Source organism: Acanthopagrus latus, chromosome 15, assembly GCF_904848185.1.
Source record: "Acanthopagrus latus isolate v.2019 chromosome 15, fAcaLat1.1, whole genome shotgun sequence".
In the NCBI taxonomy this organism is placed as follows: domain Eukaryota; kingdom Metazoa; phylum Chordata; class Actinopteri; order Spariformes; family Sparidae; genus Acanthopagrus; species Acanthopagrus latus.
In genome coordinates, this window is record NC_051053.1 from 14,572,441 (window position 1) to 14,599,473 (window position 27,033).

At 41.0% G+C, this 27,033-nt stretch overlaps 1 protein-coding gene across 3 annotated transcripts; it reads right to left on the minus strand.

Moving 5' to 3' along the window:
• Nucleotides 1-191: 191 nt before the first annotated feature.
• btaf1 (BTAF1 RNA polymerase II, B-TFIID transcription factor-associated) lies at nucleotides 192-26,698 on the minus strand. 3 transcript variants are annotated; one of them, XM_037123231.1, is made up of 39 exons: nucleotides 26,251-26,698; nucleotides 25,111-25,234; nucleotides 24,751-24,865; nucleotides 23,578-23,721; nucleotides 22,637-22,836; nucleotides 21,032-21,165; nucleotides 20,805-20,934; nucleotides 20,626-20,694; nucleotides 20,199-20,288; nucleotides 20,025-20,120; nucleotides 19,376-19,552; nucleotides 18,974-19,114; nucleotides 18,716-18,840; nucleotides 18,104-18,224; nucleotides 17,844-17,948; nucleotides 17,464-17,613; nucleotides 16,567-16,709; nucleotides 16,279-16,453; nucleotides 15,955-16,158; nucleotides 15,177-15,597; nucleotides 14,867-15,051; nucleotides 14,623-14,779; nucleotides 14,132-14,241; nucleotides 13,659-13,860; nucleotides 13,389-13,537; nucleotides 13,094-13,246; nucleotides 12,415-12,536; nucleotides 11,517-11,684; nucleotides 11,241-11,318; nucleotides 11,019-11,148; nucleotides 10,768-10,909; nucleotides 10,526-10,656; nucleotides 10,127-10,249; nucleotides 9,743-9,895; nucleotides 9,302-9,513; nucleotides 9,018-9,177; nucleotides 8,511-8,681; nucleotides 7,109-7,262; nucleotides 192-4,807 (listed from the first exon to the last, which is right to left on the minus strand). In XM_037123231.1, the coding sequence occupies exons 1-38, from the start codon at nucleotides 26,262-26,264 to the stop codon at nucleotides 7,113-7,115; spliced, it is 5,574 nt and encodes a 1,857-aa protein (XP_036979126.1). In that variant the 5' UTR covers nucleotides 26,265-26,698; the 3' UTR covers nucleotides 192-4,807; nucleotides 7,109-7,112. The 3 variants fall into 3 exon arrangements, with proteins under 3 accessions (XP_036979126.1, XP_036979125.1, XP_036979124.1); XM_037123230.1 differs by lacking the exon at nucleotides 192-4,807 and adding an exon at nucleotides 6,007-6,353 and having other exon boundaries at nucleotides 26,251-26,697; XM_037123229.1 differs by lacking the exon at nucleotides 192-4,807 and adding an exon at nucleotides 6,007-6,426 and having other exon boundaries at nucleotides 26,251-26,697.
• Nucleotides 26,699-27,033: the final 335 nt, after the last annotated feature.

The following is a 27,033-nucleotide window of genomic DNA, read 5'->3' on the forward strand; positions in this document are numbered from 1 at the left end:
GGCGGCCAAGTTACACTGGTTTTAGCAGTTTTGTGGACAATCCGAACAGGATCCTGCATCATTGCAAGTTAATGTGTGTCGTCCCTCCCCCCTCCCCTTTTTCTTTTCGTGTCCGTGAGTTGTGATTGTCCCGTGCTGGCGCCCCGCAGTCCCTCTCCTCTTTCTCGTTTTAGTCGCAAACTGTTTGGTTCTTTTTTTTGTTTTGTTTTTTTGTTTGTTTTGCTTTAGGATAGATGTTTTTGTTGTCCAAGAAAAAAAAATGAATTGAAACTAAAGCAGAAGATACTTTTTTACTGATAGAAAAAAACAAAAAAAAACACGAGGCTAACCATGAGTAATAATACGTATCCCTATGAAAGTGAATTCTGGGTGTTTTTGTGACATTTCTTTCCCCACCCAGACAGGTTTTCTATGTTTGTTCCTTCTCTATGATAGATATTTGTTATGCACTACTCTTTGTATCTGAACAGTTTTCGACGGTCAGCAGTTCTTTTTGTTAAAAGACAAAAAAAAAAAGACGATAAAAGCGTGCTTTCTGACTGACAAGATCTTTTGCAATACCTCAATTTTGAAATATATTAGGAGAGAAACTGATATTTTCTAAGTAAGTTTATTCAGATAAAAAAAATATATATTAATTTAATTCTTCAAGAGAAATGATTTAACAGATGGTTGATTTTTTTATTTTTATCATGCTTATTTGCTTTTATTTTAAAAATTTATTTTTTTGAAAAAGACAACAACTGAAGGAGCTAGAGCTTTATAACTAATATAATGACGTAGTTAGCGAGAGTATGGTCTACTTTATCACAGTGGAGGTTGGGCGTGAGTGTCCCACTGGTCTAAAATTGGTCGAAACATCAGAGAAGAGCTCTTTAGGAAGAAAAGAAAAACACTATCAGGTGCTCAGAGAGAAAAACTGAACATATTTCCCACGTTTTTGTATATTTATAATCAATCATTTACTATGCTGACCAGAGTTGTGAAAGAGATCTTCTGTTCATTATTTTTTTAAGAGAAGTTTTTTATGTTTCCTAAAAGTATGTGCTCCCTTTTTTGTTTTTGTAACAAAGCAACGCAACCCTGATTTTGTTAGCCTGACGTTGTTTTTGGGAGAAGAAAAAAAAAAACAATGAAAAGGAGACTTGGCGAGAGTCGCTGAACGGCTGGAGGTAGAGAGAGAGACGAGAATGTTATTTTTAACACAAAAACAGACACAAGTGTTTTCACCTGTAACTTGATCGAAAGCCCCCAAAGGTGCATCAATTGACTGGTGGCCTTCTATTCACGCAAGACTTGAATTAGTCCCATTTTTTAAGGCTAAGAACCTTGATTCTTTGTTGTAATGTGCAATACTGTTTGTACTGTTTGTAGAAAAGAAGAAAACAAGAAAAAGAGGCATAAATCTTTATTGCAGAATTATTTTCATTGCAAGCATTGTGATTCACTAAAATCATTTTCTACTGTGTATTTACCTACTCTACCTGCTAGTACCTTCCAGTAGTAATGTAGCCTTTGTACTGAGAAATTTTCATTATTTTTAGAAAGTTTTGCTAAAAAAGAAAAGAATTTAAACATATTTACATATTTTCATTTTTATTTCGTATTTTTCTTTACAGACTTATTTCTCAACCATTAATAGTTATTTCTGGGGGAGACTTTCATATCTGGTCAATGTCATTAATATTATTTTGTATTTTTACTTGGAATAAATTAATTTTATGATGCTAATTCTTTAAAAGTTTATTTTTTTCGTTTGTTCACTTTTTTCATTTTTTTGAAGCTGAAAAAAAAAACACAACAACTTTGTAATATTGTTACTAAAGTGTGTCGATTCTTGAAATGCTAAGCTTTATGTGTTAACTCGCTGATGTTGCTTACATTAGTGTGAAAATGATCTACGGAGATTTAAAAAAAAAAAAAAAAAAAACTACTCAAAAACAACAGATTGGTGGTTGGTGATGTTTAAGTGATTCGCAATGTAAACAAATGAATGGGCAATAAAATAAAAATGGCAGAATGGAGCATACATGCAGTATGTTGTGATGTAATTGTGGAAGATGGACGACACCACTGACCATTTACATTGCTTTTAGCCGGCTACTGTTAGCACTAACTCTCCAGTAACCCCCTCCTGTTCCTCACACACAGCTCTTCAGAAACAAACAGCCACGTCACACTCCTCCTCTCTCTCGTAGGTTCGGTCCCTGCAGAGTGCGCCGGTGTGATTGTATTTCAGTATGAATGTAAATATAGAGATGAACTGTGTAATAATTCTATACGTTTGGGAAGAGCATGTATCTCTGTGGAATGGTAATTTTTCATCACAACTGTCTAAAGTGTTTTTTGATTTGTTTTTTCCCCCCAACTTTTGGTTTGTTTCTGTACTTTTCTTTTTTTTTCAACCGTGCATTTTCCCCTGCTGATCTTCTAAAAGACGAAAGTTTGACTTTTTGGGAAAAAACTCTTAATGTGTGTTCTTGCCAAGAGTTAGGTGAGAAGACTTGACTCAAATGACTGTACAGTATAACACTCTGTGGCTAGCTTGGAGAGTGTTAGCTTAGCATAGCATTAACGCCCAGCCAAGAACTAGTCAGGCATGCAGGCCTAACTCTCTCATAAAACTAAAGGTTGTTAAAGAAACGAGATGAAATGTGTTAGATTTTTTTTGGCCATAGCCGGGCTTCCAGTCTTTATGCTAAGCTAAGTTAACTGGTAATTGTGTGTCGCTCAGTATTTAACAGAGACATGACATTGGTACGTACCCTATATCGTCTGATTGCCAAGAGTTAGATGAGAAGATTGACCCCATTCAAAAATATTGCAAAAGAATACATAAAGCTGTACAACCAGGGGATTGTTAACTTAGCCTAGCATAAACATCCTGCCAAGAACAAGAACTAGCACGTTACGTGACCCTCTCATCAACCCAAGGCTTGTAGTTTTTACAGTTAAAGAAACAAGATAAAATGTGCTTTTTGTCACCTTTAGAGTTGCTGGTAGACACATTTTTGGACACTGCTGGGCTAGCAATCATACCGCCAATATTTAACAGAGAGACATGAGATTGGTACGTAGCCTCCATCGGTAGCTTGACTGCTTAAAAGAGTGGGACAAGACAATTGAGACCACTCACATGACTGCACAGTATGTATAAAGCCAGGAGAGAAGTAGTCCGGCACGTAACCCTGTCATAGAACTATGTGAACTTTGTGCTCGGATCAGAGAGATGGAACATGTTAATTTGTGAACTCTGAGACAAATTCTTGGACACAGCGATGCTAGCTACCACCCCCTTCGTCATCCAGAACTGGTCGCTGGCATTGGCTTCATATTTAATGGACAGATTTGTGAGTGGAATCCACCCTCTTGTGCGCTTGGTGGATGGATACCAGGCTCGAATCTAGCCAATAGGAGGCCAGCTGCTCAGCATTAAGGCAGGAAACGGGTAAACAGTCAGCCTGACAGTCCAAACGCAACAAAATCTAGCTTATAGCTAGCTCCTCTGAAGCTCACTTATGAACACATATCTCTTTGTTTTAATCAAAACAGAAACAGAAGTGTACAAATGACACGTTTAAGTGTTACGTCGATTATTTGCCAGACTAGGATAGCTATTGGCTGGGAGTGGTAACTTCCATCATATAACCCCTTTAACACCTCAGTGTGTCACTTTACGGTTTAGTTTTCGTAGGAATTAGACAAACAAGATAAAAAATGTTAACTAGTGATGTCTTTGTGCACAAAGAACCTGGCTGGCTGCCGTTGTTTTGATGCTGAAAGTTTAGCTTTAAGGCTCCAGCTTCATATTTACTGTGCTGACATGAGAGCGACACTGATCACCAAACTCTTGAAAACCATTTTCCCAAAATCTCAAACAACTGTATTTATTTTATTTTAGGCTGAAGCTCCATTTCGAAGTGTTTGTGACGTCCCGTGCTCTTCTGTCATCATCCAAAAACAAAGAGACTCCAGAGCTCATGTGAGAATGTTATTTCTGGCCGGCCTTTTCTACCAGTTTATAGAGCTGATGCTAATAACCCCCCATTTCCTTTAAATAATCCCGTACTTCATCAGTGTTATTCACCATCATACCACCGAGTTCTTATCTATCTCTCTGCCCCCCCCCTTTTTTCTCTCCAGTTTCTCTTTCACTGAACAGAACCATTTATACTATAACACAAAGTGTATGTGCAAATGAAAAAAAAAAAAAAAAGACGATGATTTGGATGATGGTAACCATTTTATATATTCCTCTCTATAGATATACGTATGTATTTCATGTAAACTAGACTTGGATAGTATCCTGTATATTCACTTCTGCTTCATGGGCGTTTCTCTGGGTAGGTAAACACTGTAGGTCTCGTCATTTTGTGATCTCAAAGAAAAAAGAAAAAAAAGACTGGTAGTGTGCTTTTTTTCCACAAAACATCCCACTACTTTTGAAAATGTACTTTTTTCCCCCGTACAGCATCTGTGCTTTTATTTTCTAGTTTTTTTTTTTTTTTGGTATTTATTTTTATTTCCTGACTTGAACACTGGTTCTGTCTTGACAAGGCTTTTATGAGATTGTTGACTTGGTCTGAACTTTTTTGCAGTATAACTGTGATTTGAAAACATGGAGCTCAATGCTGCTAATGCTTACTACTGCTTCAGAGTTTGTAGTTCCCACCTTAATTTTTCCTTTTTCTGTACTAATAAGCAAATCTTATTAAACGTAGTTGTATGACGCTGTGAAACCTTGTGGTCTTTGGCATGGCAATCCTCTCCCTCTCCGTCGCCTCTGTCCCCTGGTAATGCATCGGACCTTTAGAAAAAAAAAAGCTCATCAGTACTAACTTGCATTCTGCCGTTGGCGACTCACCGTCTTTACATCCATACATCTGTCAGCTCAGTTTAATGGATTCATTCTTCAGACCAGCTGAGAAAACATCTATATTGAACTGGTTCTGTAGTTAAAAAAAAAAAATCTCCCCCACTAAGTCCATTTAGGAGCGGTTCTTAAACTTGCCATCAAATCGCAGCATCTTCGGTCGGCAGATGCAGTTTGAAGCAGAGTAAGGCTGAAAGAACAGAATCATGTGGAGGACACTGAAATATTTGACATGTTCATTTTAAAAGTGGCGCAGAATTCAGAAAGCAAATTCAAGATTCCAATATTCAATTTCAAATAAAGTCAAATTCTGACCTACAAACTTGCACATCTGGACCACAGATGGTTATCATAGACCTGTCCTGTCAGATTAAACTGTCAGTCACATGGTCCAAGTAAGATGAACTCAAATAAAAGACCCAGTGAACCTGCATTCTTGACTTGCTGGTTTGTTTTTAACCACAATGTAATTCAAACTCAAAGCCAGTTCGCTCAAATGTTTACAACCACTGGCTTGAAAGATCATCTAAAATGTTAGCTGCATATCGTACCATTTAATGGTGAATCTGAAACATTTAAAAATTGTAAATCTTGATTTTTTTTTTCTTAGATCAAAAGGAATAATTAGAATTTGTTGGCATTACATAATACTGAAATTTTAGCATGAATTTTCAAGTGATTAGGAAAGAGGGGGAGTTTAATACAATTTTTACAATTATTTTGGCTTCTCTTTGCTTCCATTAAAATGTCCACTTATCTGAGCATTTTCAGGACTTCTAGTCCAGGTTGGCTTAAAAGTGTAAATTTAAATATATTGCTTGACCTTGGAGACAGAATTAGACAAAACAACTACACCATAAAAACAGGTCCATTCAGTCGTCAAGAATTAACTTTGAGGCCAACACAGACGGGAACTCCTTAAACTGCTTTCTGCTGCCGTGTCTGCATCCTGTAATGTTTTGCTTTGCAGTGTGTGGTTGTTAAAGCTGGAAATAATCCTTGAATATGTATTCATGCGTCAGAAGAAGAAGACCAATGTTATCACATCATCGGCTCATTCAGGCTCAGTCTTATCTGTGCAAGTACACCATCTACTGGCCATCACGGTCCACATGCAAAGAACACAGTAGATACTTTGTTCAAAGGTTTGTAGAATTTATTCCAATTCCACGATCATAAAGAAAAAGCAGCAATTACAGAATTATGTACAAGTCTAGTTTTTTTTTTTTTTTAAAATACTTGTGGCATGTTTCAGGTACCAGTCTCAGCTTGGCCCCATGTTCAGTCTCTAATGCTGCTTCAAGTGCAGTGCGTTTCCAGCTCATCGTTACAGCACATTTGGAGGAGCTGGACACGACGCAGACTCATCACCTCACCGCAAAGCCTCTCGACGGCCTCGGGTCATGTGAACAGTCTCTCCCTGGGGCGAGTAGAAACCATTGCCATCTGGAGGATGGGGAGCTCAGCAGTCAGCAGTGTGCTATAAAAAGCCAGAACACCGTGTTGACATCCTGTGGTTTCTCCAGCGAGCTCGTCGCTCTCGGCCCGCTTCCCTTTGTTGTACAAAAACATGTTTGTATTTATCAGTGGGAGAGGCGTTGACAGGTGTGGCTGGGTATCGCAGTGCTTTTAAGACCTTGTGACGAGGGGGTGGACCAGATGGGAGGAAGGTGGGACTGGGTGATGGTGTTTGAAGCAGTTAACACTGTATTCTCTGGTAATGCAACATGGGAGGAGGGCAGCGGGCTGTAGAAGTAGCACCTGGTGCTGGAACTATAAAGGAGAGCTATAATTATGAAACACTGTACGCTTGAGAGACAGCACTGTACACAGTAGTGGAGCTGCTGTTTACTCATGTAGGTGATGTCAACAAACACCAGACATGTTTATTACAGATGGTGCATCATCATAACACCATTATAGTCTCTTAGCAGTCCTGGAGAGGGTTTGTTGAAAAGAATTATGGGATGTCTGACCAAGTCAAACATCAGAAGGAACTGTTTTAACACTGTCGCAGCACACATGTTGATTTGAAAGCACTAAAAATAGACTGAGCTCTCGTGTTTTAGTTATTGCTTTGAGATAGTAACTATCAGCCATCAGTAATTCCTCAGTAATCTTGTGACAGGTTTGGGATGATGACTGCAGCAGTGGGGCTCTCCTCAGGCGCCGACCAGGTCCTGCTTGGCCAGCAGATGGAGGCTCTGTGTGTGTGTGTGTGTGTGTGTTTCGTACAGTGCTACTGCAGGGAGTGCATGAAGTTGTCCAGGTTGTACTCGGTGTCGTACTGCTGCTGGTCCCATAGCTCTCCCAGGCCGTCCAGCACAGACTTCATGGAGGCCTTCCCTGAGGTTGATGGCGACTGCTCGCCCTTCTCACCCCTTTCTCCCTGAAACACATTTACATAAGTGACATTTCAGTCAAGCATGACGTACAGCATGTTCCACAGATAGACTAGGACCGCATGCAAGAAGAAGTGTGTATGTTGGGAATGTGAGCCAGCAGGCTTTTGTCACATGGCTTTTAAAAGTCTTTATACTTTCACAGTTAAGTGCAGAAATAACCAACACTCTGACAATGAAACATCAGGTGTCCAAACCCAGGCAGTGCTTGTACTATTCAGCAAACTAATTCAGTTACTAGATAATTACCTAAACAACAGTCTGAGTTATTAAATTGTGTCTGTAAGGGTTACTTACTGACTCAGCTTTATTAAATGATAACACTTGAAGTTCTGAGCTACAGCGCAGTCTTTGGTTCAGGCTGAGTAGTATTCAATAGCAGAGCTGTAACAAACCACAAGACACCCAGGTGCTCTGTATCTGGATAATGACATCAGATCCTTGGGGCCCTTCATTTACACTGGACATTAACAGCTTTTCTCATCATCTCGAGGCAGAACTAATTAGGTGGGGCTGGAGGACTTGTTGACAAACATGGACTGTCACAGGACAGGTGAAGCAGTGCAGTGGAGGGGGGTAATTCGTGCTAGACCTGCTAGCTACTGCTACTAATTGGGAGATTTTGCTGGGCTTGCTTAAGCTAGCACAATGAGAAAGATATCCAACTCTTGAACTTGCTTGCATGGATGGAGTTTTTTCATGTATACCTGGCAGAGGACTGATCACAGGGTGAGTCAGAAAACATTTAGGTGTGGTTTGGATAATCTAATCACATTCTGGTCACAATGTATTCTGTATGCATTGAAAATCAATCTATTTGTATGCGGCAATTCCCAACAAAAGTCATCTCATGACAGTTTCCAAATGGAGCAGGTCTAAACCATACACCTTGATTAATTTAAGACATGACATTATCCCTATGGCGACAGTAGCGAGAAAAATGGGCTACCGTCTGCTTTGAACAGTTGGGTTGACACAATGCATTCATTTTCATTTTTCCTTTTACAAGACGACGCATGACAACAGCAAGTGTAAAGAGATAGAGCTAGAGAACAAACATATACTAATGTCAATAGTAAACTAATGCCTTTCGTCTTTAATTCTAAATCGGTGGGTTTCTGGGCAATTTTATTATTTTGATCGTGTATGAGATCTGACTCCATGCAGATTTTGGTTTTTTTTCCATGGATAAAGTTGAGCCAGACTGATCGTTTCTTTCCATCTTGAAGTCTCACCTTGTCCAGAGTGAAGAGGTTGAGGAGCTGGTCTGTGCCCATGCTCTGCATGCTGGCGTTGTCTTGGCTGATGACAGTGTTGGCGATGCTCATCTTGAATTTCTGCAGACCCATGATCTTCTCCTCTAGTGTGCCTCGTGTGATCAGCCGGTACACGTTCACCACCCGTTTCTGTAGAACACAAAGACGACGGGAGATGTTACCAGAGTGTATTAGATGTGTAGGCCAGGGCCCCTCTGCCAATCTAATTTCACTTGGTTCATTTTGCATCGCTGGCTTCAGACAAGAGCAGCCGTGTCACAGAATCCGAGGCTGCTCAAAGGCCATATTTAATAATGCATAGAGGAAACACTGATGAATAAGACACATCCTGCTGTGGGAGAAGACAGCACCATTTTAATGAAATTGGACTTTATCAGAGCAAACTATGATCTACATGTTCTTTAGATTTACAGCCTAGGATGTGGTCTATACTGTTTACTGATGTACAGTCACTGTATGCAGTACCTGTCCTATCCTGTGGGCTCGGTCCATGGCCTGTAGGTCCCTCATGGGATTCCAGTCATGTTCCACAAACACCACAGTGTCTGCACCCGTCAGGTTCAGCCCCAGCCCGCCAACATGGGTGGTCAGCAGCAGCACATCGATGGAGGGGTCATTGTTAAATCTGAGATGGAGAGGAAAAACAGAGAGAACGATTAGACTTTGGTGGCAACTCATATTCACAAAAAGCAGCAAGCAGAATTTTTACCCAAGGTTTGACTTGTTTGATAATAAATCAATCTACTGACCTGGATACGATGGAATGGCGCAGGCCCGCCTGCACGCTGCCGTCCAGCCTCAGGTAGGTGACGGATGGCAATTTTGGTTTCAGCAGGTCGTGCTCCACAATGTCCAACATGCTCTTCAACTGACAGAAAATGAGAACGCGATGCTGGGCCACCACTGCCTCGGTGCCTCCCTCTGATCCTCCACCACCACCGAGACCACAGTCCAACAGCAGCTGGAGAACAGAAAACACATCAGAGCTTCAGCTTGATACAGTGGAGATGTCCAGGGTACATTTTTCACCAGTGCAAGTGTGTAGTTTCGTTCCATTTTGAAACGCATCTATATTATTTTCATGAACACTTGACTGCACAAACTCTGCATCATTTTGGATTTTGTGACACATTATAAACTTAGCACTGATGTGGTGTAGTTGATCTAATAGCTGACATCCAACTGGTTACCTGTTTGAGAGCGGAGAGTTTGGGTGCGTGCTGAATGTCCCGCAGGCTCGAGTTTTGAGCTGCCAGCTGCTCAGTGATGCGTTTGTACTCTGGATGCTGCGGCGTCAGGACTAAGCTTGGGTGGTTACACAGCTTCCTCAGGTACTGCAGCGCCTGAGAGAATGCAGAAATGAAGGATAATATTACTGTATGTGGAAATAGGGTTAGGGTATGTAAAAGATAGTGGCATTCACAAGGCATTAATAAATGCTTTGATTCCAAACAGCTACATTTCCACTCTGTTTTTTCCAAACCAGACTGCCTTCTTGGAAACATTGTTGTAAACATGGATGAAGCAATGCTGGCTTCATAGAAATGTATTCACAGTATTTGTTAGAGGTTTACCTGGAAGACATGGCCTGTGGCCTTCAGTTTAGGCTTTTCCTCCTCCTCGGTCGAGGCTACGGAGATACTGTCCTCCACACTGGCCTTAGCTCGAGACTTAGCAAAGTCTTCATATAACTGAACCTGCAGGTAGTGAGAAAGCAAACCAGGCTGTTACACTGAGGCACAGCCATTATCCAGTTGTATGTATGTTGTATGGGTATGTAGACATGTGTGAGCATCCAAGCCATTTATAATGCATTATCTTATATGGAAGGCTTATCATCAACTTCTTTTAGACAAAAGAAGACAACAAGTTTAATATCCCAGACAACGATCTTGTCTATTCAATATTACAGAATAATTGTTAGCCTGTGGGTATCTGACTGCCCACTTGATAACTGTCGGGGCCACACGTACCTGCAGAGGACACAGGTTGCAGTAATAGTCCTGAATGATTTTGGGAGGAAGATCCTGGAGGACATCTTCTTTCATTCTCCTCAGAAGGAAGGGTAGCACCTGTCGATGCAACGCCTCCATCGCCAGGACACCTACAGGGAAAAACCAATATTAACCACAGTTAATATCCTGATCTTAAGAAATAGGTGACATTTAGAAAAAGGTAAAAATCTGTTGAAAATTGAAAAGAGGAGCCGTCATACCTGCCTCCTGTTCCCGTGAGGAACTTTTGGCGTCACGGCTGGCCAGGATAGGTTTCCCGTAGCGAGCAGCAAACTGGCGTTCTGTTCCAAGAAAGCCCGGCATGAGGAAGTCAAACAACGACCAGAGCTCGAGGACATTGTTCTGGGAACAGACAGAATAGGAAAATATTCATGCTCTGACGAGTAAAGATACAAGGAGAGAAGTACATTTCAACGGCCAAATCTATCTGACAGCAAAGACGGCATCTCACCTGAATGGGTGTTCCTGACAAGATGACTCGGAAATTGGCAGCCAACTGCTTAATGGCTTTGGAAAGTTTGGTCTTCCCGTTCTTGATGACGTGACCCTCATCAAGGATACAGTAGTTAAATTTTATATTTCTAAAAAATGAAAATAAGAAGTTCAAAACATTAAAAAACTGAGCAGCTACTTCCAAACAAAAAGAAGAATTATTACTCTTAGTGATACTCACCTAAAAAAGTCAATGTCATTCCGTACAACATCGTAAGAGGCGACTATGAGATTGTGTCTTTTCACTTGGTGTTGCAACCTGAAAATATGTTGTTAATGAGACAGGGCAAGTATGTTTGTTTTTATACAATACAATCATAAAATAATGAATCTAAACCAACACTGAAAAACACTCAACAGCCTTGTTCTGATGTACTTAATCATTTTAGAGTTGAGAACATAAATCATTCTCAGTGTTGCTGACGGACTTTCCCCCTTACATCAAGTCTAAGCTTACCGCATTCGTTCTGTAGGAGGCCCAGTGTAGTGCAGCGGGTTGAGGTACTCTTTGGTGCAGAACTTGCCAACTTCATCCACCCAATGGCCGGTCAGCGTGGGAGGACACACCACCAGAGAGGGCATGGGGCTACAGTCTGCGGCCTTTGTCTTGGCATATTCCTGTGCCCTGAACAGACATCAAACAGACAGATGAGTCAAGTTTACTAGACAGAACTTCAAACACCAGAAGAGTGATTGAAATAACAGGAACAATGAAATCAAACACCAACATCAAGACCAGGACAAAACACTGGTTTTACTGACGCTGTCAAAACCTGCAGTGCCTGTTGTAGTCATGAATTAATATTTTCATATTCAGGATTTTTTACTTAAAAACGCTTAACAATGACATTCTTATTTGTAGCTCAGCTTCGGTGACAAACATTCCTGAATCATACCAGTGAAAACTTACAGCCACAGTATTCTTTATGTACAAAGACAGTTCATGTTAATCGTGTAGACAACTGACAAGAATCTAGTCTCATGAGGAGATATGGATTCTGTCTGCTTTACCAATTATTTACATGAACTTAAAAACAATTTAGAGAACAAGCCTGAAGCTAAATATTATGATAAAGCAGTCTAATCTTTTCTGTGATTTAGAAGTAGTAAGGTGATAATACTAACAATAGACACTGATTACATACACTAGTATATGAACAACTGGTAAAATGATATTAACTGTGTACATATATTTTATTATTCACTTATAAATCATTATAGAAGTAATAACTTTACAATCCTTATCATGGAGGAGAGAATAATCATATGAGGGATGCTGCTTCTGAATAGAGCTGACACTGTAGGGCTGAAAGTCAAACAACAATAACAGTAACAGATCTGTGTGGACTCAGTACCTGAGGTAGTGATCTCCTGCCAGAATACAGATTGACTGCAGGGTCTTGCCAAGACCCATGTCATCACACAGGATCCCATGCAGCTTGTATTTGTTTAGGAAGGACAGCCAGTTCACTCCATCCTGCAAGATGAGACAAAGACACACACTGAAAATACTAACACAAAAATCTGCGCCCTAAAATAAACATAAAAAACAACTAATGCACTGTGACTGCAGTTGGCTTCAGAGAGACAGCTTCCCCTCAGTCAGTTCAGTGGCTGAGAACAAACAGTAGTAACAGTAGTAGCAGCCTGTAAACTAGATTTCTGCACTCCATTAAAGAGATGGATGGCGGGTTCTCAGCAGAGCAGCCTGACAGTACATTTCTAAAGAGGAGCCAGCACACATATCCCATTCTCTATTCAACAGCTTTAAATTTACTCTGAAGAAAAACATTTTTGTCTAGTTGTCTGTGTCTATAGTGTCTAGTGCTTGCAGTATTTAACAGTTAAAAAAAAAACAAAAACAAAAACCACAACTCCTGAACAGTTGAATTCACGGTGAAGAAGCAGCTCAGGGGCAACAACACAAATACTTAAGTATTCAAGGAGTTGTGTAAAAACACAGGCTGGTCACCCCTCATCTGCTGCATTAAGAGGTATTGCAAGGTGCAGTGGATCTTTAAAACTAACACACACCTGCTGGTACTTTCGGAGCTCAGCCTTGATGGGCACTGGGATCTTGTAGTTCTCCAGTTTTCTGCCATCTAATAGTTGCTCCAAGAAGTGGCGTTCTCTAGCCTTCTGACGAATCAGATCGGCAGACATGTCTGGAGGGTCTGGTATACCTGCCTGGTAGACATTTAAAAGCATTTAAAAAAACACTGGATAATCACATCGTGTCATCCCTGTTTTATCACCAGCGTGATCTCAATATTTTACAGACCCTCAACTGCATCGAAAATACATTTAGCCTCCGTTTGTGTGCTCTTACCTCTAAGGGCAACAGGCGGATAAGTGTTGCAAAGCACTGTGTGGCCATGAAACGAATGCTATCACTGGGGTCACTCATACGGCCCAGCACTGGTACAACCAGCAGCACAATGTAGGGTACGATTTCCACATCCAGCTGCTCCATGACACCTGCAGGGAGGGCAGTCAAGGACACTACTGTACAGGAATCCCACAGCAACGATAAAGTTGATGCTTTAATCCTCATCAACTTCTCAACACTGTTTTTGCCCAAGTGGTTTGTGAAGGATACAGGCTAAAGCCTCGATGGCACCCTCCTGTTTGGTGCAGTCTTCAATAGCAGCTAACCAGGGGAGTACACTCTCTAGGAAACTGTTCATAGTCTCCAGCATGGCTATCTTGCTGAGCACGCCCACACAGCGGGCTGCCATGTGACGCACCGCTGTGTACGGGTGCTGCAGGCAGGTGAACAGATAGGGGAGGTGCTCCAGCAGCTAGAGAACATCAAACAGAGGAGACACACACGCAATAATATTTACCCATTCTAATAGTCATTTAAGATGGTTTTAAGAACTGGTCCCCGAAATCATTTTACCAGTTACCACGTTAAAATTAATTTTTTCAGACAGACCCTTTGACAATCCAAGGAACAGCATTTATCTATAAAAGGATTCTTAAGATGCCATATAATTCAAATCAGTGATAAGACTGAAAATGGTGGTATAAAAACATAGTAGAGACATCTTAATGGATCAGGAGTCTCACCAAAGGTTTGAGCTCAGCAGCCATGGCTCCAGCCATGACTTCCAGCACTTGTAGTGAGTTAACCAGTTCCTGAGCTGCACCGTCTCCTCTCTCCAGCTGAGCCTGCCTATCTAGAACACACGAGAGAGACAGGGTGATTCAGAGTATTGAACTATGTTGTTCTTCATTATCTTGAAAAGAAGTGTATTAAAATCGATTGTTAGAGAAGTGATGCAACCTCTTTCATGAGCGTCATCATAGATGCACTGAGTGAAACGTGCTCTGAGTTAAACTGAGAAAACTACAACATCAAACTGAATTCTGCAACTGTCCTGCAACGGTTTGCTGTATTCAAGTCCATTTAAGGCTACTTGCTGGCATGTTGGACCTGTTTACACAACACCCTAACAATAGTGTGGGCAGTGGTTACAGTTAAGATGCCAAAAATAAGTGAAGAAATCACTGTGACCAATCCATTCACTATTAAAATGTGATCAACCAAATCAACACACCAATGCACTGATTTTCAGTCACCACGGCTCTCAGTGGTCCCACTGTGTTCTCCCAGAGGTATGGCAGAGACTTAGTAAGATCTGCACCGAAGTGCCTGGCAACAGTTGTTAGGGAGAACTCTGCCCCGCGTCTCTGGATCAGAAATGGCTTCTTGCTCTAAAATCAGATAAAGGAGGGTAAACAAACTGTTGTCATTACAATTTGGATGTGAGGAAAATGTACTCGAGTAAGTCCTCATAGTACCTCATCATTATCAGTGCCGATGGTGCTGCCAGGAGGGAGCTCTGTGCTGGGGGTCTTTGGGGCTTTAGGGGCTGGTCCCCTCTTACTGGTGATGGCAAACGCTGCCCTTTGGTGACGGTACAGGGTAATGATGCCTCGGGTTTTGTTGACCATGTGATGCATGCCTTCTTTCTCCAACCCTTGGCCTAATGGCATGAGAAGGTGAGAAAATTTCTTAATATCAAGCAAAGTCTTCTTCAGTATTGATACATGGCTAATGAAGGGCAGTTGTTGCACTTTTCATTCTACAAATACAGAAATCCTGAGTAACCTTTGGCATTTTCCTGTGTTGGGGGTACAGGACAAGCAGATGAGGGTGTCGCGGCCGAATCCACACAGGATGAGGCACAGAGGTTTTTGATGATCTTGGGGTTGGGGCATGGTGAGCGCCCCGCACACTGCTGCAGGAGTTTAGCTATAAAAGAAGCAGCATATCCTTGGATCAGGGTGTTCTCCTCCCGCTTGATGGCCTCCATCAGAGGCCTGACTAGTGGGTTGAGCTTGTCAGGAAGCACCTGCAGGTTAATTACTGCGCAGGCTGTGAACATGTGGACGCGCAGATGCAGCTGCTGCCATTCTGCACTGGTTTCCATCACTGTCGATTGAGCCTGTTGTCGTTTACTGTCCAGTGCCTGCCACTGTTTGGACTTATTGTTCAGACCTGCCGTGGATTCGGTAAAGATGGTGGTAACCTAGGGAACACGTAGGGGGGTAGTTTATTACTGACCGGAAAAGGAGCCATCTGTTAGACAGTGCAACATCCATTGACCTTTGTTACTGATTTGGTGCCCAGCTGATTCTCAATTTCAAAGCTGTCAGTTGAGCAAACAAACAAAAATAAAAACACTATCTACTACTAAAACTAAACTGTCCAAAATCCCTGAAATGAGTCTAATAACAAAATAATAATTTTGATCAGTTTGCACACTAAAGGTCTGTGGGTTCACACCAACCATGTGCAGTTGGGGTGTTCAGGGGTGACAACCATTTTATCAATTGGCGCAAGTGGTTAAAAGGTTTCCGCTGAGTGTGTGTGTTGCTGGACCTACCAGTTCATTGGCTTGATCAATTGTGAAAACACTACAGTTGAGGCGGTCTTGCAGGTCTATGTTGGAATCAGCTAGCAGAGCAATGAGCTGCTTGCACTCATTCTGCATGCGTGTGAAGGGGATGGCAATCTCATCATAGTACAACTGCTCTGACAGAATGGCCAGAAGGCGAGGCTGCACCATGGATGACACCACTTGACAATCCTGAAACAGGTTGGAAAGGTAAATTATTCATCCTGTAAATGCCTGATTACACTACATCCAAATCATTTCTAATATTTAATGTTTCTACAGTAATCAAAACAATGTGTCTGAGCTTCGTACCTTCTGCACTGCAGCCCACTCACAAAGCACCATGGACACAGCTATGCGCTGCAGGGCAGACTTGGAGTTGAGGTGGAAGAGCAACAGCTGGCCTAAAGACTCAGCTGGTCGGATCTCCTGAGATGGAGCATTGAGCTGAGGGTCACAGATACACCTACACAAAGCCCCCAGCAATCTGGAACATAGAGATGCAAACAGAGCAGTGTCAGAACTGTGAACCTATCTGGCATTTGTGAAAATGTTTTTTGTCAATTTTGGGTTCTTTCCAGCGCAACAATCAAATCTTACTTGGCAGCCATGAGGCGAGCACGAACCACGACGTAGTCCCTTGTTGCTGGATCGTCTGTCACCGTCTCTGCACCTGCAATGTACTCCTGGACTGTCTCCTTCACCTGATTGGTCCCTAGACGTGCCTTTGTGCCAGCCTTATCCTGTTGCATCAATAAAACATTTATCGTCACAGTACATAGTACAATATATACATTTCATGTGGCATCATTAAATGTCGTTTAGGGTGGGCAATGTTAGAATCAGCACATTTGTCTCAGCTTCCAATACACGTTGACCAATTTGGTGCATGAAAAGTAAGGCTGTACCCACTCAATAGTTGCAGTTACTTTACATCAGCGTTCAGCCATATTTCATTTAAAAAGCTGGTTTCAAGTCACACATTTGGTTGAACTTCTGTTGTATACTAATGTCCTCCTCCAGACTGTTCAGGTTGTTACACGTACAGGACGTGGCGTTCAGAGTCTTCTGATACCCTCACCTTGTCAGCTAGTCTGTTGCCTGGCAACCTCTGTGAGGTTCATTGTTTTGTGTGATGTCTTCAAGAGACCTGCATTATTTGCATAAGCTTGTAGATACAATTTGCAACAGAAACACACTACCATGTCATACCGACCTTTGATATTTTGTTGGATCAGGTGTATGGTATATAACATGTTGCTTTTTATTTATTTGTTAAAAAAAAAAAAAAAAAAAAAAACTGACAAAAGATTAGTTTTCCCAAATCTTAAATGTACAATATCATTGAAAAATTACAAAATTTCCTACCAACTAGCAGATACCATTCCACGAATGAAGCATCGTTTTTTTATTGAAGAGATAACAATACACAGCTAAAAATAGATCAGAAAAATAATGTTTCTTCAGTCTTATTTAGCTATGAATAAAGCATACAACCTTAGAGCGAGCCTTCACTTCCAGCAGCATGTTTGTGTCTATGGGAATGTGTGATGCCTGCATCATGAGACAGAGCCAGGCTCCCATCCATGGACAGCTGGCTGCTACCACGTACTGCTGGGGGGCCTGAGACAGCAGCTCCATCCACACCTGTGAACAGTGACATAGCAAAATATCAAGGCAAAATCCAAAAGCTCATTTGGATTTACAGAGAAAGTCAGCCTTATCCCAGTACAAAAAAAAAAAAAATCAAAAAAAATAAAGTATAAACCCAGGGATGGGAATTGAAAAATTGTAGCACTTCACTTCCTATAATCAACCATAGACCATCATAGCAATTTTTATGATTTAAAATTGGTAGTTTGGATAATGGAACAAACCTTTTGGACCAGTTCAAGGATTTCCTCATTGCTCTCCAGTATGCAGGACTGAAAGATGTGCCGGAGCATATCTTGTAGGATCGGGTTGATCCACAGTGCACAGCTCTGAAGAATGACAAACATGAAATAGGATCTTATTGGGCGTGTACTGAAATTGTGGACTTAAAAAATGTTTCTGTATTTGCATTGTTAAACCTTCTGTCTACAAAAATCGACAGGTATAATTACAAGAATATTCAACTGCTCTCTGTCAATATTACCTCTTCAGCTTTAGACAGAAGTGTGAAAAGCGTCTCCAGTGCTGCCCGTCGTACTGATGATATGGTGTGCCTCAAGAATGGCCACACCCGAGGGACCAGGACTGTTAATGACTGCTGCATGCTACAGTGGACAAGAAAGTGAGTCAATATAAATACAGTTATGGAAAGGTCACGTAAGACTACAACCAGCTGAATATAATAATACCTTATGAAGAAGGTATATATTAACATCCACCTAGACTTACAGTGTCAGTGCCCACTAAAATGTTCTACTTGTTGCAAGTTTGCTCAGTGGTGGTGCGGACTGTGTTCTTTTATGTAAATTAATTCAAATGATGTTCAACCAACTTCTTGGCACCATGCTGATATTTAAGTACACACACACCTCAGACAATTTGCCTGCCTTCAGCTTATGACAACAGAAGAGTCAAGTACTTGTTGTTGCTTTTCCTTTGCCTACCCTTGGCACAAATCCTGTAGCTGGGAGCCAGCTACATTTGTTCAATAATGTTTTTAAATTAGACGTATAATATAATCACAACTGATTGTCCCTTTAGAGTCTGTCATCATTATGATTTGGAGATCTTTATAGTGAACATCCCTGAGACTGACCTGCACTGTCGGACCTGCGGATAGGTGAGTAGCGACGACAGCAATGTCATGATGCTGTTGGTGGAAGCAGTGAGGTCATCAAGGTCCAAAAGAGCATCCCATAATGTGTTCACAATGAAGGGTACCTGAGAGACAGAATTGTGTGTAAAACCACCAATTTAAGAGAACAATGTGAGAAATAACAGGCAACGGGTGGCGGACTTCATCACAAACGAAGACTAAACAAGGAAATCACTTAAGACACTGATATCGCCTGACCTTATTAGGCAGTAGCTGTACCAAGCCTTCCACCACAGGGATGAGGGCAGAGGCTGCCACGGCCCTGACATCATCATCTAGGTCCTGTAGGCCCACGGTGATGGCAGGAAGCACTCGGGGAAGTAAAGCAGAGATCAGGTCCTGAAAGAGATACAGAGAGAAAACCAGACAAATAATGGTCAGCATATATGTATATACCATGTGGGGTTATTACATCAAAAATCATGACCTTTACAGTGACATCTTTCCAAATGCAGCACAAATGCTAACAGACCAAATTAATCTCTTCTTTCCACCTCCATTATATTCACAAACATATGATGCTCAAATCAAGTGCATTATAGAATCCTGCTGTGCCTATTTCAGATCTCATCATATACACACACACATAACAGGTGGTACCTGTCGGACTGCCAGAGCATATTTGATCCCGAGAAGGCCTCCATGACGGGCCTCCCATTGGTCTTCTTTTAGCAGCTTCAGCAGGACATCTACTGTCATGGAAACACCAGTTTCATTCATGTGGCGAAGGGCCACACCGAGTGTCTGGGCACATGTCTCCCTGACAGGAGCCACCACCTGATAAGCAAAAAGGTGCAAAAAACACAGGAAAAACTAAATGACTCACGCCTTCACACAAACGCAAGGTCAATACACGACTAGTTCCTCCGCTCTGGCTGAACTTTTTTTAAAGCCGTCAGTTGTGTTTTTTCATATTTAACTGGTTGATGTTTATTTTGCCACACCTGTCATGCAGCAAGAAGTTAAGCAAATCTTTCACAAGGAAGACACAAACATTTGAAAGAGGATAAATAAGGAGATCCCTTACTTAATTTATTAATTTTCACCTTGATGTTTTACAGTGTTACCACTGTGATGAGGAGGAATGAAACACAATGCCAATACATCTATAGTAGAATGGACATACTATGAATCACAATAGTATAGACAATTAGATTTAGGAGAGGCAAGTGTGTATGCCAAAAAACACTACCAACACAATACATTTTAGGTTGCTATACAAATAAAACAAAAAAAAAAGGAATCTTACCTCATCAGATACAAAGTCTCCAAAGCGGTCCAGAGCAAAGACACAGAGCAATCGGATGACTAGGTCCTCTATCCACTCCTGATGCTGCCGCAACATCTAAAAACAGACGTCAGACAGTTTGTGTCATGTTTATCTCTCAGTGAAATGTTAAACAGGACAGGGGTTATGACATACCTGTTCTGCAGTGCTTCCCACCAGCTTCCCACCCCCAGCACCATGGGACTTGAGGATTTCTCTAAGACCTGTGCCAGCACCATGACGAACCTGTAAGCAAACGCATACAATCTAAATTTACTTGCTCACATTGGTCCTAAAAAATGGCGTTAAAAATTAAGTTGTCAAGATTGTCGAATGGTGCAGTAATATTGTTGCAGGGATGGGGCTCTGTTGGAGTGGGTGGGGGTTGTTGTTTGTATTTGTATTATTCCTGATCATTTATACTTTTGAATTTTTGTACTTTGCACATTATCCTTCTATGTACAGATATAGATAAAAAGACTTGGAGCAAGAAAAAAAAAAAGAATTTGTATGTAAGCACATATTTTTACTCACACTCAACTAAAACTAAGCATCATAGGATGCAAAAATGCATTGTTTTTACCTCCCATGAAGGATTGAACAGGTCATTGCAGAGCTCCTCACAGAAGCTCTCCAGAGGCCACTCTTGTATCTAGAGACAACGCAATGGGAAATCAGTCACCTCATCAACAAATACCATTTATAGCAATTAATGGTTCAGGACTTGGCATCAATGAGTCATTGAATTGGTTGATACTTTACCTCCTCTGAAAGATTGGAGTTATCTGGAACATTGTCAATTAAGACTTTATGTTCACTTGCCGGTTGATCAATTACTACGTTGGTGGTTTTCCTTCGCTTCTCTTCAGGTTCACCCTCAAAACTGTCATTACTAAAAGGGTAAAGAGAAAGAGACCACAAAGTAAAAATTATAGTCATAATTAAAAACGGGGCATGCTGCAGGTACAAAGTATATATAATGATCTTACCTCTTTTCATTTGGATCAACGTCTCTTGATCTTTGTTTGGCCACTAGCTTGGCCATCCTCTTAGCCTTATTCTTCTGACGATTGCTCATGCCTGGCCGGAACTCTGAGTCAATCAACTCAGCAGCCTGAATGGGCTGAAAACAAAAGCAGGGAAGTTTATTGTTACCTTTAAAGTTTAATTGAAAACATAGATCAAATTTAAACCAGGTCAAAACAAACATGTTAGTTCTCTGATTGCATCACAAATTTCCAACCGCTGCATTCTGCGTTAAGTAGATTTGATATCGTATTCCAAATTCACAGTGGTTCTTCTCAGTTATGTGCATTCTCCTTGTGTATTCATGCACAAGTCCTGTTCATTGTTATTGTTATACTGTGTGGGAATTTCTGTAGCATCGGGCCATTAGTGAACTCCATATTGCTGGTTCAACCGTAGCTACCAAAGCAACACGTGCAATTAGGTGTTGATAATTTCTGCCATGTTTGACATCTTGAATATGGTTTGGGGAAAATACAAAAGGTGTTTATCAAGTTGTATGCCCACACTTACTTCTTCTCTTCTAACATGAATGTGTGCAGCACCTCACATTTGATAAAGGCACACAGGCCAAGGTATAAAGATCAGACAGTATGATCAAAGACTAAAACTGGTAACACAGGAAACACCATGGCTTGCTTCATAAGAGAAAGAAAAAGAATGATTGACAAAAGGATCATAAGGCTGAGAAGACCACAGTTGACTCCATATGCATTTGATAAATCTTTCTGAACAGATATCCTGTTAAGACAAGCTGCAAAACAAAAAGTAGAAAAACAACATAGTACATGACATATTTGTGACACTGCACAACAGCCTCCATCATTGTGAGACAAGTTATAGCCTGCCTTCCTTCGCCTCATTAAACTCATCTTGGCAAGTCATCCTTCAGTCAAAAAGATATTTTTCTTCTTGTTCCGTTAACATTTGAGCTCTACTTGGTAGAATAATGTATGTGCAGAGTTTAACACTAGGAAGCCATTTTCCCATCAACTGCTGATAAATGTCCATTTCCTCTGTGCTCATTGAAAATCTGATTTTAAAAAGAGGCAGACCTACAAGCTCGATCTGTGACGTCAAATACAGATGCATGATAACAGAGGAAACAGGTAAATGAACCAGTATAGACACAGAGCAAACATGGCAGATGCAGGTGCTTTCATGAAGGACACAAGGGGTCACTGAATGGTTTCATAAGAAAGAAAAACATGTGAATCATTTGAAGACCTAGGGAAGAATTATTTGGGTAAAATACAATTTTCATATATTCTGGAATTCTTAACAATGGAGAAAGAATAGCTGCCATTTTGATGTATTAATCTCAAATTTTACCCCCTATAAAAACCCTGTCTGAGGGAATTTTTACACCCAAGTATCACAATGGTGCATAACTCAACTGCTGACATAAACAGACCCACACTTCCTGCCTCACACCACACCTATTTTTCAACTTCATAATCCATCCAAATTTACAACTTGGAGTAAGAGCCTTGTTGAAGCAAAGGCCACAAAGTGCTCATGCTCAAAAGTCTCCTGAATCAAAGCCTACAGGTTAAATTGACACCCACCACGTGGTTGCGAGAGCTGGAGCCAGCTGTGGCTTTGCTTCCATGGGCTCGAAGCCCACTGGTTTGGCAGGTATAGTCGAGGTCCTCATCATTGAACAGCTCCTCTGTGTCCATGCCGATAGCAGCACCCATGTCCAGACCCAACTTCTTCTGAAGAAGCTTTCTCTGGCGGGCCAGACGTTCCTTTGGGTCCATATCACCTGTCAACAAATGACAGGAAGCCAGGGGAAAATATTAGAAACATAGCCTTAGAAAACAAGTACAGGTATGTGAGGAATACTGATAAAATATATGTGAAAAGGTATAATTTTGAAGTTAAATACAGCCTGGAGGCAAAAATGACATATTAGCACAGTATTATAAATAACTTTGAAACCTGCTCAGTTTAGCTTGAACAGTAAAGGGAACCTTGAATGAGAAGTGAAATCAGATCACAGAGAAGCAATGGCTGAATACAGGAATACGAAAAGTAGCATGAAGTTCAAACTCAAAGGACCACCAAAACATAATGATGAGCACCTTTCGCTATTCAAACTGCATAAAAATTCAAGGTTAAGTAGCCACACTGGTGGCATTTGTGTTTGTGCCGGGAACAACCTGGTGTTAGTGTCTTTGTTCCATTATTCCAGTCTCAGTCTTAACCATTTTCAATAATACAAGTCGTTATTTTAGGAATAAAGAATATATTTAGTGCATACTGTTTGAAATCAAAAGTCATGGCAGAATTCATATCCCCAAGTCAAAAGTAAGTAGTTGAGCATCTTTGAGCTACTTGGGGGAGTCTGAGTCTGTATTTTCCAAACACAAAGCTGTTTGGTGGTCAGTGTCCCCAAAAGACTGGCCATTAACCAAGATCATCGTATTCTTGTACATGGTTTAAGATGATTGCCAATGATTGGTTGAAGATTATTGCCAAAAAAAGAAAAAGAATCACTACAAACCAGTTTTGTCATCCTGCAGCTCAAACTCTGCCCCAGCAGATCCCAGCAGAGAGGCCCCATGTTTGAGAAGGCGGGAGATGTCAAAATGGTAGAAAGTCAGCCGGTCACAAGCGGAGTCCTCGGGAGACAAGTCCTCACAAGACTCTACAAGAAACAAATACACAAGTCTCATAACTGCATATTAGTACCAATAACTATTATTGAATGAGGGCACTCTGCACTAATGCCCTTCATCAAGAACAAGCTTGTGTTTTCCACCTAAAAATACTGGGTTCTTCTTTTGCCAACAATCTGCACAACAGATGAGTCTTAGGTCTTACATTGTTATATGAAGAGGAACAAAATAAGCTTTGTAAATCAGTGACGCATTCACAGATATTCTCCCTTTAATTTTGCACAAAGGTCTCACAATACCCTATATTAATGAATGTTTAGCTTTTGATTAGCGGCTCCAATATGGCAGCCCAGAAAAACACCAAGGTAAGCATTGGTTATTTACCATTTCATGACCCTACCCATTACACTACTAAAGTCACAAATACATATTGCATTTAATTTGTGTGTTTGGCTACACTGAAATACAGGAAGTGACCAATGCAAGTAGAATGAGTTAGAAAAGGTGCATTATTTCAATATGTGTAATGACAGCGACATGCAATTTTATTGTTTGTAAAAAAAAAAAGAAAAGAAAAAACTAGAGGAGAGAGCAATACCACCTTATTGTTTAGGCATCTCATTGTATGCTTAACATTTTTTTTTATATATATAAAAACACAAGCAGAAAGTAGCTGGACCTTTTATAAGATTGTCTTTCTTGTTCTTTACCAACTATGTGCATTATGTGTTTGAACATTAAAACCTGCTATGCTTCAAAATGAGGGCAGAACTTTCATATTTTGCCTATGTCCTTGTAAGGTCCATTAATTGCAAGATAAAAACAGCTTACGCTACTGACACACTGATTACACATATGAAACTAAACACAAGGTAAACATTAGTGCTTGAGCCTTTCCATAAACAGAGATACTAAAGCAAAGAGGCTTAACAACGTTGGTGATCATTTAACATAAACAACTACAGATGCAGCGTTTAATGTGGCACAAATGGCTCAGCTTCATATCATTCAGATTACACTGATGGAAATATTTTCAGTGACCAAACATAAAAGCTCACCTTCTTTTGGCTTTGGGCTTGGGTTCCACTCAGGAATATTCTTCACAATAGCTTCTACAGCTTGTCCTGCTGCTATACGAGTGTCCCAGTTAGGACTCCTTAGGTAGGTCAAGACCTTGTAATTGACAGAATATATATGTAACTTACAACACATACAACTGCTTGACCTATAACGAAAAGAAGAGAGTGGAGTAAAATTGCCAAGACAAAACTCGGTGCTCTTGCTGATGTGAGGTTTGTTATGGTTATAAGATCAAAGAGAATCACACACAAAATTCAATCTAGTGAGCAAGATCTACACTGTTGTGCATTATCAGTGTTGCACATACCTGACTATTTAGACAAAGCTATCAAAAATACCTTTGCTAGGAGGTTGGTGAGTTCATGTGGGTGGAGTTTGACCACTTCTCCAAGTTGCTGAGCTGCTGCTTTCCTGGTTACTGGTGTTGTTCCGGTGTCAAGCAGGATAAACAAACGATCAAGTCTAAAGACAGGTTACAAAAAACACAAGAAGGTCAACAGAAACATTGCAGACCACACACACAGCACAACAGACATGCATGTCCAATTTTTTTTTAAAACTTTAAGTTTAAGATGATATTTGTATTTTGCCGTTTTCACGGTTTCATTTGTTTGCAAGGGAAAACTTCTCAAAAATCTTTGATTATAATTTGTTTGGCTTTGAACCAAGGTAACCTGTAGTGATCCTGGTCTCTCCCTGAGGTCATTAGCAGTCTATTAATAAGGTGAAGTAGATTAGAGATGTACAGGGCATGAGACCAGGTACAACTAATACTTAAGCTGGACTGCTGAGGAGTCTCCTTTACTATGCAAAAATTGGACCACTGTCACCACGTGGGGTTATCATAACATCATCACTGTGGAACACACCAACTTCAATACACATCAAAACAATGACAGCAATGTATCCCCAAGTGGTGCATTTGCATGTTAAAGCGACGTTAAAAATGACCACGACTTTAGCATTAAGACAGGCTGCAAATAATTAATCAATACAATTTGACAGGGTTGTATGCATGTCTGTAACAATAACTAATGTCCCTGTCCGCATTACAAAATAATTATACGAGTCAACACAGGCAGTCCAAGGAGGCATCTCGTGTTAGGGAACTGCCTGTCCACACACACACACAACTTCACACCGTAGACGTTGGTTAACGTTAATTACCGGCAAAGCATCACCAGAGGACTGTGGAACACTTCACATGTGAAATACATTTCAAATGACATCACCATCGTTACAAACTGAGTTATGAGGCCACTTCGTTCCGGGCCTGCAGAGCTGCGCCACTATTAGTGATTAAAGTTACACCATAACGTTACACTGTGTTAGCTAGCGAGCTGGCTAACGTTAGTCAACCGTCGCCATGCCATTCTTTGCTGAATCCAAAGCTATCAGGCGGTAGCAAGGTAGCTGGCCAGCTAGCCAGCTAATTGTTACAGAATATCGAAAAAATAAAAAAAAGGACTACGTCTTACCTCGATACAGCCATGACCAATTGTTATATGGCCTCTCAAGTCCCACATTCAACAGGCAACCAGTAGTCTGATACGTTTCCCTTTCTGCTGTTTAACGTTCCCAATGAGGAAGACCACTCATTAGCTAGTTAGCAGCTACCGCTAGCTAGCCTAGGCCCAGGCTGTGTGCTTCCGACCACCCCAACTCTTGTCTACCGAGGAGAGCGAGTTCACCACCAATTCATGGCTTCAAAGTTGTCTCTCTTGTCTCTTCTGTATCTTCTCTCACCAAATGTCGCTGGGTACCGTACGCACATCAATCTATAGCTCGAGTTACCCCTCAGAACTCTCCGCGGATAAATATTTTAACCTAATAAGATGTAAAGAGTTATTTTGTTGCACGTTGAGGGCAACCCAGAAGACTGTTTTTATACGAGGAGCCATCTTGCATTTATTCCTTCCTCCATAGCAGGCGGAGGCTGATTGGCTAGAAGCATCGAAGAGAGCCAATCAAAATGCACGTTAAAAGGGGAAGCGAATGGAGAGGGGGAAAAAAACCGAGCGTTACATTTTTTTCCCTCTATAATATTTGATTGACTTCGGTGTTGCATCCTACGTGGCTGTTAGTTTATTTAGTAAATAAAACATGTACCGCTGATACGATGAGCATGTGTTTGCATACTTCACACATGCAATCCACGTATTATTTAACCACCAATGACGAAATTTTATCGGTAACATTCTGTCAAACCACCTTCACTGAACATTTTTAACATTTTTCCTGAGGGGTTTTCACACATTTTC